Source organism: Schistocerca gregaria, chromosome X (assembly GCF_023897955.1).
Source record: "Schistocerca gregaria isolate iqSchGreg1 chromosome X, iqSchGreg1.2, whole genome shotgun sequence".
Taxonomy (NCBI): Eukaryota; Metazoa; Arthropoda; class Insecta; order Orthoptera; family Acrididae; genus Schistocerca; species Schistocerca gregaria.
Window position 1 is genome coordinate 373740706 of NC_064931.1, and position 13275 is coordinate 373753980.

General features: G+C 38.8%; 1 protein-coding gene across 19 annotated transcripts in view; it reads left to right on the top strand.

Annotated features, from left to right (window-relative positions):
* Positions 1-13275, top strand: part of LOC126299135 (uncharacterized) — a 450753-nt gene that overhangs the window by 311022 nt on the left and 126456 nt on the right. For 18 of the 19 annotated variants that reach the window (XM_049990880.1, XM_049990898.1, XM_049990882.1 and 15 more), the window contains exons 24-25: positions 475-561; positions 11003-11107. In XM_049990880.1, coding sequence (XP_049846837.1) covers positions 475-561; positions 11003-11107 — 192 coding nt within the window. The remainder of the gene's footprint in view (positions 1-474; positions 562-11002; positions 11108-13275) is intronic. The other variant, XM_049990888.1, reaches the window with a different exon arrangement.

Genomic DNA, 13275 nt, shown 5'->3' on the forward strand with positions numbered 1-13275 from the left:
TCATGATGAAGGCTACTTCCAATGTATGAAACTCTCCACTCAAAATACAATTTTTGTGTTTTTTTGATATAGTGCACACTCTAATAATGTTTAAACTTGTAAACCTTCCACTTTATTGTTTGTGGGTGCTACATACACTAGTACATATTTCAGTTATTAAAACAAAGCCTACCAGTGTGTCTGTGCGTTTGTGAGCGCTTCAGTCTGGAACCGTGTGATCGCTACGGTTGAAGGTTCGAATCCTGCTTCAGGCATGGATGTGTGTGGTGTCCTTAGGTTTGTTGGGTTTAAGTAGTTCTAAGTTCTAGGAGACTGATGACCACAGATGTTTAAGTCCCATAGTGCTCAGAGCCATTTGAACTAAAACAATTTCTTATTGTACGGGATGTGGTATTTCTACAACCAGGAAAAGTGGCACTGTGCCTAGAAGTTAACAATGCATTGTCAGATATTGCAGGAAGTTTTGCATTTCAGGGGCATGCATCTCCTGTACAGCATCGTGAAATATCTGCAGTCGAAGAGAAGGAAGAAGATAGTATTGATACTGAGGAACATGACTTGGTTAGTATTTTTAGTATAATATTTATTGATGTATTTATTTTGAGGTTAGTTACATGACTGCATTGCTGAAAGTTGTGTTTACTTTGATTTTCAATTTCTTTGTTGTGTCAAGTAACAATCCTAATAACAGGAATGGTTTTGTTTAATAGGAGCTGTAACCCCTTTATGTAGCATTGTTGTTGTTGGACTATCCATCACTCAGAAATTAGCTAAATCTTAAAGATGAGCCAGTAATGTGTTAGTCCATTAAACTATGTATTTAAACTCAGCTGCTGTATGTTGCATATTATTTCTTTCCTGTGTAAAAATATTTAAATACCAGTTCTTAGCTTACTTTCAAGCAATCACTACCACTGTGTTACACTGTAATGCACGTTTAGCGAGATTTGTAAGTTATATTCAGGTTCTTTGATTATGTCTTAAATAGGACATCTAACCAAGGATATTACTAGTTTACTCTGAAAAATGCTCTACATCAGTGAGTGGAAATATTCAGAATCTGTGAGAAGAGCACTTGCTAATAGAAATTTGTTTCACAATGTTATTTGTTATATAAAGGAAGGAGTAGAGCAAAGGAGAAGACATCAAAGTATCAGAGGCTTTAAAAAAAATCAATATGAGTTCAAGTGAAATAGATATAAAAGATGAAATAAGAGCAGTCAACATAACACCACACACAAGACTAGAATCTAGGGAAGCGTCTTCTGTTTCTGATTCTGTTGTACCCCATCTCATTATATCTTTCGCCTATATGCAACTATTACTCCCAATGTTCCATACAATCTCTTTTTTTATTTTTAAGTTTTTGTCTTCATCAACAATTTCTTCCTCCACTGTTCCTTCCAGTACCAAATTAACTACTACTGAATGCCATAGCAGAAGCAGAATTATTAAATCTGTATTTTGATCCCGTTTCTCAAATGAAGTGATCCAAGATCAAGGGTTGTATGACAGTACTGCCATCTTGAGGCTGAAACAAGTTTTCTTTTTTATAATCTCAAACTTTTGTAATAATCATTGGTTAAGTAATTAACACATTGGGGAGCAGTGAGGTTCAAACCCCTATTTGTCCATCCAGGTTTAGAATTTCAGTTGGTTCCATACATTAAATAAGACAGATCTACCTACTATGTCACAGGTTTCCTCCCCTACCATATGTGCACTGATAAACTGGAATACTGTTACCATCTCTGTTCCATAGAATTAAGTACATGAAGGTTACATGATGTGGTATCAAAGATATATTACAAGCTCCTCATTCAGGTCCGACCGGGATGGCCGAGCAGTTCTAGGAGCTACAGTCTGGAGATGCGCGTCCACTAGGGTCGCAGGTTCGAATCCTGCCTTGGGCATGGATGTGTGTGATGTCCTTAGGTTAAGTAGTTCTAAGTTCTAGGGGACTGATGATCTCAGAAGTTAAATCCCGCAGTGCTCGGAGCCAATTCTCATTCAGGTCATGAGTTCCAAGGATGTCTATCAGCTGCCATGTCATCCTCTGCCTTGTGGCATCATGCGGATGCAGTTTGGATGGAGATGTGGTTAGCACACTACTCTCCTGGCTATTTTTCAGACTTTCCATATTGTGGAACCACTACTAATTTGTCAAGTAAGTCCTCACTTGATATCACGAGGCTGAGTGCCCTACTTACCATTCCTCTCACCAAGGAAAAAACTGTGGCAGTACTGGGAATCGAACCCAGGCCCTCTGCATGGCAACCATCTAAGCTGACCAGATAACTATGGAGGCAGACAAAGATGCATTACAGGAGCTAAAAATACAAAGAAATCTGTCATCATGGCCTGGTGACTGAGAATGAGTATGAAGAAAAAATCACCTCACCTCTGATGTACCAGTTCTTTTCTCATTAGTATCCATTTTTAGTGTCTGAGATTGAGCAGTGCTACAGGTGACACTTCTGAAATATACAGATAGCTGTCACAACAGTTTGTTTATTAACTGTGAAACAGAACTCAGTACACAGCTGCAAGGGATGTGATGTCCACACTACTTGATTACAAACTGAAAAGTCAATCCAGACTCACAATGGCATGACCCGTGAAAGCTGTAGTTGCTGACAAGCAGATAGGGGGCTCATGGAAATGGAGACAAAAGGCCCCACAGCCTTGAGCTTAAGGGCAGCTGAGACCCAAGTCCAGTGCAGCATGGCACTTGAAAGTGCCTGATGGAAGTCCAGTGACACGTTGCACTCGAGGGCTGCCAATGGAAGTCCTGTGATGTGTTGCACTTTATGTCAGCTGATGGAAGTGCAGTGAGTGTCAGACAGCAGGTGCTCATGGCAATGGCAAAGGTGACTTCACTGGATGGGCTGTAGATATGACCAGCATAGAGCATGGAGCATGTACTGGCCCAAGCAGCCACCAGCAGATGGATACTTCAGTGGTGTTTCGTCAGCAGGTGATTTCATTTAGGAAAGTGGACCCCACAACTTCAGTGCTGCATACTCTGATCTGTGCACCACATATCGGTGAGGGTGGTGCCACCCAATGCCATGGAGACTGTGTGAGGCTTACTTGAAAACAGCTTGATGAGTTGTGTTGATGTCTGCTGTTTACGTGCGATCTCATGGGGTAATGTTACTAGCAGGCCAGGGCTGTATCTATCCATGGTACACATCTGTAAGGATGGTGACCATGTTGCAAGGCGTCAGCCCAGCATTTACAGTGAAATAGACAAATACGCATAAATGATGGGATACTGAAAGATCTGTGAATATTCCAAGAATGTCTGTGTTAGAGACTTGTCTGTGCTGTGAAGTGGACTGAATAACTGTCTAAAGTAAAAAATGACTGTGTAGTACAACTGTGGAGTAACAGTTATTTTTAAATGCTGTTTTCATTTTTCATTGATATAAATAAGGCATCACAAAAGAAAAACTGTATATTGACCACGTTTGTTGTACAAGATGATCATGTACAATTGCAGTAGCCACAGAAACATAGCAACTGCATCATGAAATAATTGGAACAAGTTGCCTAGTCTCCTAAATCACCCAAATACTGTATGTGAATGATAATTTCACACTATATTGTCTTCTGGGAGAGTGTCTTGACAAATGTACCATTGAACATACATAGGACAATGGTGATAGTATTATGCTGTTTGGCACATCTACATAGGCCTTGTGTTGTAGAAAGCGTAGGAAAGGCGTGGGTGAGCAAAATATCATTTCTGGGCTCTTGAAACCCTCTGTGGATGATTAATTCTTTTTTTACAGGAATGACAGTTCTAAAAAAATTTCATGCCTCAAGGCCCCATGTTAATGGTAATGTGTATCATCACTTACTAGTTCTTTAACATACTTCATGAACTCATTGTTGCTAATTATGTAGGACTTGGAATGTACAGTTTTATTGAATAAAAAATTAACTTTCAACATATAGCAGTGTTGTCTCATGCGAAGCTGCAGATCCACAAAAAATGTTTCAACAGAAAAACATGCTACCATTAACATTGTTAAAGTAGTTTGCTTCCAAAACCTGCTGTTTTTGGAAATGGTCATTTCTTGGTTATAAATGTTACTCTGTGCATTTTCACCTTGTGAATTCAATGGTGAGAACATTTGTCATCAGTTCCTACTATATGGTGTTTAAACTACTCTCAAAAGTTCAAGGTTTTTTCCAAAACCTGCTACTTTTAATGATCTGAAATGAAATTTTGTTTCCATCTCATGGCTATTTATTTTCTCTGCCAAAAATCAGCTGTTTTGCTATACTAAATGTAGGGCAACACAACATTAATTAGAAAACCTGCTATTTAATTTCTGAAGAAAATTCTCAGAAAATGTTCATTCCCAAAAATGGATAGCTTTGTGATAGATTCAGTTGTGGTTGGCAAACTTGTGTTTATTGTTGGACACCTGTCACATTGTCAGCACTGTAATAATGCTGTTATTTCTCTTCTAGTATGAACATCTTGTTATAAAGAGCATTCAGCTTGTGGTAATTATGAGTTTGTTGAAATATGTTTGAAAGTGAAGATTTTGCTGACATTGTAGAAGAAATAGAAAAGGAGAAGAGTCAAAAAAGAGGTATTAACAAATAAGGATGAAATAAAAACCAAATGGAAAATAGAAAAACTGACTAAAAGAAACAAAGGGTGGAAAGTATATTGTAATAATAAAACTACCCACTTGCGTAAAATTAAGGAAATTGCTAGGAATGACATTGGAGTGTTTCACTATAAGGTTTGGACTTTGCAAGACAATGCATTCAACAGACTGTTCAAGTAGCCACGATCCACACACATTCTTCAGAAAATTCAAAAAGAAACTGTTTATAGAGCACCATCTACACTGCTCAGATACAATAGGGACCTTTGAGGGTGTATAAAAACATTTCTTGGAATTTTAAGCGTAGTAAGGTCCAAAGTTGAGTATGATGCTAATATGATTATGGAAGAAGATGCAGAGACGAAAGGGAGAAGAGGTGGCTCTCAAGTGACTGAAAAGATGAAATTGCTTAAAGAGGAAACAAAAGGTCATATTATATCATATTAAAAACTCATAAAACATCTATATCTACATGATTACCCTGCAATTCACAATTGTGTGACAGAGTGTTCATTGAACCATCTATAAGCAACTTCTATGCTGTTCCACCCTCAAACAGTATGCTGAAAAAACGAACACTTAAATATTTCTCTGTGAGCTCCAGTTTCTCTTATTTTATTGTGACGACCACTTCTCACTATGTAGGTTGGTGCCAACAAAATATTTTCACCCTCTGAGGAGAAAGTTGGTGTTTGAACTTTCGCAAGAAGGCACTGCCACAGCGAAAAGCATCTTTGTTTTAATGACAGCCACCTCAGTTTGTGTGTGTTAGCCATGTCTTTCTTTCCCCTGTTTTGTGATGGTAAAAAATGAGCTGCATTCTTTGAATTTTTTTGATGTTCTCAATCAATCCCATCTGATATGGATCCCACACCGCACAGTGATTCTCCAGAAGTAGGTGTTCATCCAATAAATCAGTCTTTGGTTTGCTTTCCTCCACAACACTATCTGTCTGATCATTCCAGTTTAAATTATTTGTAATAGTAATCCCTAAGTATTTAGGTGAGGTTTTACTGTCTAGATTTGTGTGATTTATCATGTAACAGAAGTTTAACAGATTCTTTTTAGTTCTCATGTGGATGACTTCACATATTTCATGATTTAGAATCAATTTCCAATTTTTGCACCATACCAGTAGACTCTAAATCATTTTGCAATTTGTTTTGATCATCTGACGATATTACTTGGCGGTAAATGACAGCATCACCTGCAAACAAATTAAGACATCTTCTCGAATCGTATTCTAAATCCTTTATGTAGATCAGGAACAATAGAGGGCCTATAACGTTTCCTTGAGGAATGCCAGATATTTGTTTTACTTGACGACTCTCTGTCAGTTATTATGAACTTCGGCCTTTCTGGCAGGAAATCACAAGTCCAGTCACACAACTGAGATTATACTTCATAGACACACAATTTAATTAGAAGTTGCTTGTGAGGAAGGGTGTCAAAAACTTTCTGGAAATCTGGAAATGTAGAATCAATTTGACATCCACTGTCAATAGCACACATTACTTTGTGAGAATAAAGAGCTAGTTGTCTTTCACAAGAATGATATTTTCTGAAGCCTTGTTGGCTATTTGTCAGTAAGTCGTTTTCTTTGAGGTGACTCATAATACTCGAGCACAGTATGTATTCAAAAATCCTACTGCTAATCCACATTAGTGATATGGATCTGTAATTCAACGGATTACTCCTTTTTCCTTTCTTGGTGTTAGTTTCACTTGTGCAACTTTCCAGTGGCGGAGTACAGATCTGTCTATGAGTGAGTGGTTGTATATGATTGCTAAGTACAGAACTATTGTATCAGAATACTCTGAAAGAAATCGGAGTGGTGTACAATCTGGGCATGAAGCCTTGCCTTTCTCAAGTGTTTTAACCTGGTTCACTACACCAAGGATATATACTTTTAAGTTATTAATGTTGGCAGTTGTTCTTGATTCGAATTCTGAGATATTTACTTCATCTTGTGAAGGAATTTTGGAAAACCATGTTTAGTAACTCAGCTCAAAGCATAAATGGTTGCAAAAACATACTTGACCTCTTTGCAACAAATAATCCCGACCAAATAAGGAGCATCTTGACAGATACAGGGATTAGTGACTGCAAGATCGTTGCAGCTAAACTGAACAGTCAAATCTACCAAAAATAAATGCAAAATATATCTATTTAAAAAAGCAGATAAAAATTCACTAAAAACTTTCTTCCTTGAGACAGTCTGTATTATTGTTGACAGAATAAACTCTAGAATCACCTGTGGTCCTTCAGTACAGAGCTGAGGGGAGGATCTTAATGAAAGGCTCAGATGGCTCTGCAACTGTATAAGTTGCAGATTCTTCAACTTGTGCCATAGGGTTCTGGATTTCAAGGTTCCGTTAAACAGGTCAGGAGTCCACTACAGTAGGAAATGGCTACACAGTTCTGAACACCGCTTTTCCAAAAATTGTCTGCAGCAGCTAATGTGACAACTCACACACAATGGAAATATTTTATCCCTTATAACTACGAACAGGTCTGATCTTATCAACATTGTCAGTATAGAGACAGGGATTTGTTAACTTGATGTCATCATTGTTACTATGGCTGCAAAACTTAATAACTGCATCAAGAAGGCTAGGAGAGAATTTTCGCTAAAAAGAGCAGATAAGCAGTTGTTAGGATCATATATAGACAATGCATGGATATAATTTAGTTCCAGTATGATGGATGTAGACAAATTAAGGCCAATGTTTAAACTCATTGCAGATCATGCTCTGGAGAAGTATGTGCTGAGTGCGTGGATTAAGGACTGAAAAGACCCACCATAGTTTAATAACAAAATTTGGAAAAATCAAGGAAGCAGAAATTTTGGTACATTTGGTTCAAGAAAAACCACAGAAATGCCAACAGGCAAAAATTAGTAGAAATTCATGCAGAAAGATGTACAGTCATATCATCATTTGACCATCACACAGACCTCGATATGGAGACCATAGTAATAGTCATCCCCAGCAGTGAGAACCAACTGGAAGATTTGAAAACAAATAGGTCGACAGGTCCAGGTGGAATTCCAGTGCATTTTTATGGTGTGTGCTCTTCAGAGTTAGCTCCTTACCTACCTTGGATTTATTGCAAATCTCTTGTGTAGCACAAAGTCCCAAGCAACTGGAAAAAGTGGGGGTGACTCCTGTATATAAGGTCAAAAGAATGATCTTATAAAATTACATACCAATATCCTTAACATCAGTTTACTCCAGATTTCATGAACTTATTCTAAGTCTGAATATAATAAATTTCCATGTGGCAGAAAAACTTATGTCCGCATATCAGCAGTGATTGAGAGACCATCGCTCTTGCAAATTTCAATTTCACACTTTATCACATAACACACTGCAAACCATGGATGAAGGGTAACAGGTACATACCATATTTCTGGAGTTCCAGAAATCGTTTGTCATAGTGCCCCACAGCAGACTTTAATTAATGTCTGAGCATCTGGAATAGGTTCCCAGATATGTGAGTAGCTTGAAGTCCCTTCAAATAATAAAATCAAGTAAGTTGTCCTGGGTGACGAGTGTTCATCAGAGACAAAGACATTGTTAGGGGTGTCCTAGGGCAGTACGAATGGACTACTCATGTTCTCTGTGTACATAAATTGCGTGAACAGCAATCTGTAATCTGTTTGCTGAAGGTGCCGTAGTGTATCATTGTTGAGTGACTGTAGGAGGCTATGGGATGACTTAGATAGAATTTCTATTTAATGTAATGAATGCCACCGTATTGTAATTGTAGAAAAAAGTATGTTTATGCAGGTGAGTAGGAAGAATAAACTTGTAATTTTCAGAAAGAACGTCAGTAGTGTGCTGCTTGACAGTTACGTCTAGGTGTAATGTTGCAAAGCAATACAAGATGGAACTAGCATGTAAGGTCAGTTATAGGGAAGGCATATGGTTGGCTTTGGTTTATTGGGAGAATATTAGGAATGTGTAGCCCATCTACAAAGAAGACAGCATATGGAACATTAATGTGACCCATTATTCAGTACTGCTTGAGTGTTTGAAATCCCCTCCAGTTCAGATTAAAGGAGGAAATTGAAGCAATTCAGAGGTTGCTACTAGATTTGTTACTGGTAGATTTGATCAATGTACAAGTATTACTGAGATGTTTTGTGTACTCAAATGGGAATTCCTTGAGGGAATACAATGTGGTTTTTGCAAAACACTATTGAGAAAATTTAGGTAACAGACATTTGCAGCTGACTGCAGATCACATCTGTAGCTATCAATATACATTGTGTGTTTAGTTTCTGCATATGTGTGACAATGCCGCTACACTACACTGTTGACACAGGTACTTCATGGGCTGATGGTGGCTCAATAATAACTGGGGAACCGAACCCTGTGAGAGGAAATGAAAACTCTCCATGTCAGTCAATCTACGGGAAGCATACTGGCCAAAACCGTGTGTACGCATGTACAGCTATAAACTCAGCATGCGAGTGATGACTGAACAGTGTACAACAATCTTCGACATAAGTGCAAGGCGAGATATGTGGTGGTTGAAATCAGTGTAAGCACTTTCCCACCCGGCTTACTGCCACTCACTGGTAAACACTTCTGTCAATGGATATGCCCATACTATGTGTCGCGTGCAACCTATATGGTAGATATTTTTCACAGTTCTGCTGTGCTGCCCACACCAGGTCTTCTGCCTCAATCACAATGTCCACTGGTAGGGTACTTTTCTAAGAACTGTGAAGACAAGATAAGAAACATTAGGGCTCATATAGAGGCATATAAACAGTCATTTTTTCCTCCATTTCATTTGAGAGTGGAACAGGAAAGGAATGTTGGTAGCAGGTACATCCTGCCATGCACTGTGGGTGGCTTGTGGAGAATGTATATAAATTCAGGTGCAGATACAGGTGTGGATGTGGATGTTGTACACTTCCTGTTCAGAATTTCATCCTAAGTAATGTGAAACTCAGTATTTCAGTGTCCAAGTGGGCCACTGAGTTTCTAATTGTCCACTGAGTTTCTAATTGTCTGGAAATCAAACTGAAGATAGTGTGAGTTATGTCTCATGTTGTAATACTAATCCTTGTGTATTGAGTATGATGCATATACACTGAAGTGCAAGAGAAACTGGTATAGACATGCGCATTCAAATACAGAGATATGTGAACAGGCAGAATGTGGCGTTACAGTCAGTAATGCCTATATAAGACGACAAGTGTCTAGCGCAGCTGTTAGATGGGTTACTGCTGCTACAATGGCATGTTATCGACATTTAAGTGAGTTTAAACCTGGTGTTATAGCCGGTTCACACAGCAATGGGACACAGCATCTCCGAAGTAAGTGACGATTTTCAGTATGACCATTTCACGAGTGTACTGTGAATATCAGGAATCCGGTAAATCATCAAATCTCTGACATTGCTGCAGCTGGAAAAAGATCCTGCAAGACTGGAACCAATGACAACTGAAGAGAATCATTCAATGTGATAGAAGTGCAGCCCTTCTGAAAAATGCTGCAGATGTCAGTGCTGAGCCATCAACATTTGTGAACCATTCAACAAAACGTCATTGATATGGGCTTTTGGAGCCGAAGCCCATTCATGTACCCTTGATGACAGCATGACACAAAGCTTTATGCCTTGCCTGGGCTAGTCAACACAGACATTGGACTGGTGATGATTAGAAACATGTTGCCTGGTCGGACAAGTCATGTTTCAAATTGTATTGAGCAGATGGACGTGTAAGGGTATGGAGACAACCTCATGAATCCATGGACCCTGCATGCCTACAGGGGACTGTTCAAGATGAAGGAGGCTCTATAATGGTGTGAGGTGTGTGCAGTTGGAGTGATATGGGACCCCTGATAAGTCTAGATATGACTCAGACAGGTGAAATGTATGTAAGCACACTGTCTGCTCACCTGCATCCATTTGTGTCCATTGTGCATTCTGATGGACTTGAGCAATTCCAGCAGGACAATGTGACACCCCTAATGTCCAGAATCGCTAAAGAGTGGCTCCAAGAACATTCTTCTGAATTTGAACACTTCCGCTGGCCATCAGACTCCCCAGACATAGACATTATTGAGCATATCTGGGATGCCTTGCAACATACTGTTCAGAAGAGACCTCCACCCCCTCGTACTCTTACAGGCTTATGGACAGCCCTGTAGGATTCATAGTGTCAATTCCCTCCAGCACTACATCAGACATTAGTTGAGTCCATACCCTGTTGTGTTGCGGCTGTTCTGCATGCTTGCAGGAGCCCTACATGACATTAGGCAGGTGTATCAGTTTCTTTGGCTCTTCAGTGTAATTTTGGAAGACTACTGTATATTGCTGTGTACAGAGAGAACTGTGTTATGTCTTTATTTCAGACTTCTGATTACACAACTGAAATTTCCAGTTTTAAAAGAGATATTAACTCAAGCCCTGAAGAAGCTTCCTTGTCTCACTTGTCTCATGAAGCTGAAGACAACCTTGTAAGTATTTCCACTGTTTATTAATTAAAGTAGCACAAATTACCTTATTATATGTTTCACCAGTTATAACCATGGAATCTTCCTTACAGAATAAAACCCATTTTCTCAATAAGCTCTTTAGTAACTGTTATCCTGCAATTCAGCGTGTGTGTGTGTGTGTGTGTGTGTGTGTGTGTGTGTGTGTGTGTGTGTGTGTGTGTGAGAGAGAGAGAGAGAGAGAGAGAGAGAGAGAGAGAGAGAGAGAGAGAGAGAGAGAGAGAGAGAGAGGGGGGGGGGCAGGAGGGTACGGAGGGATATGGGAGAGATGGGTAGGGGGTGATACTAGCTTCTGGAGTGTGGCTGTTGATTGTTGTGTGTGAAGAGAGAGGTTAAGGTGAGCTAAGTCATGCACATTGGAAGTTTTTAACATCTTTACTTCCATTACTGAAGATTGTATTTAGGTAGCATAGTTTAGCAGTGTTTGAGATCATCAAATGGAGGATTGTATTTAGAACCTTTGGTCCACAGGTGTGATGACCAGTGCCACAACCGAGATGCTAGGAGAAAAATAGACATTCAGTGTGTTTGGCCAGTGTATTATTTGGTGTGTCATTCATTGTGATATCTGTCTATGCTGTCCGACATGAAGGATTTGAACTGACCAAAAGTGCATTTCACATTCTAGTTGTTAACTTTACAAGATTCCACTTATTTTTCAACAGTAACTCATTATGGTACAACAGATCATATGGGCATTACCTGTAGTTCACGTATTTGCATTCTGTACTGTGACACCCTCAATTATATAATCATCATAGCAATGCGTTTCAGTAAACAATGGAACTCCCTGGGATTTACACTATGAAAGTATGTACTGGGCAAGATGTAACACAGAATGAGATTTTTAGCAAGATTGAAAGTGGGTCAGCTTGTCTATTCACAGACGCAATGAAATTTTAGTTTTGGTATATTATAAAAGTAATTTACTGAAAATATGCTAATGGAAAGGTATAGTAGAATGTAAACAATTTAGGAGTAAAAGTTGTATGATGCACAGTTTTCAGTCTTGTCTATTGGGCTGTCAACGACTCAGTGTTCTGCTGTCTGATGAGATTATATACTGAAAGTATGTTTTTGTAATGTATTCTTATAATACATTGCTCAACATAAGAAGAAAGAAATGGAAATAGAACATTTTCTGTGCAGTGATAGGGGAAGAATTGTTGATTATAATTGGTGTTCTCAAAGCTGGTGCATATTAGGAATCACTGCAAAAGCAGAGTCCACTCATGAAGAGATCTGATTGAACTTATCATGGATTCAATTTATATCTACTCTTTTTCATGCTGCATAAAATGACAATACCCTTACTCTCCAAAAGTATTGGCCACATTGAAATTGGTATCTGCAAACTGTACCTCAAGATACATGTCAATCAATGCGTGCAAAGAGTTTGCATATTATGTCTGAATTGATACAAATTTTTTGAAGTGTTCACGAAACTGTGTAACTCTACAGTGGCCAATGTTAGAAGTATCAGCCTCCACATTAGCTATAGAAAAATGATAGTATTAACTATAACTTTGTGTATAGCCTCCAGGCCATCCAAGAACAACTTTTAGTTTTTCCACTCAGTTGCACAGCAGTTGAAGCCTTTATTGCATTGCATCAGCAGTTTTGAGATTCCAGTATTGAGTCTGGGGACTGAACACGTAATCAGAAGTGTAAAGATCTGAATTATGTGGTATTTCCTCTGGATCCTTCCCGAATGACAACAGTTCTATTTGCCATGTGAGACTAGACAGTGTCAAAAAGAAAAACTGCAACTACATCGAGAACTATGCTTAACTGTTTCTTAGTGACAACTTACAGAAATGTGAGTGTGAAGCATTGGTGGTAACAGGTTTTGGTGTGTAATTGGGTGAGGAAGGTCCTCATAAGTCCCAAAATACTGTAAAAACAGCTTCCTAATGGATGGCATATGGTGGAATATCTCTACAGCTGACTTAAGATGTTCACACACCATGCTCTTCTTTTTGAATTCTGGTGCAAAATTCAAGAATCTCAGTTCAGACTCTATCATCCAAAACCTTTTCACTGTCAGAGTAATCTTGTAAATGTAGTAATGATGATGTGATTCTATTGACCTTATAATTATAATAACCTGTCAATTATAATCACCCTTTTGC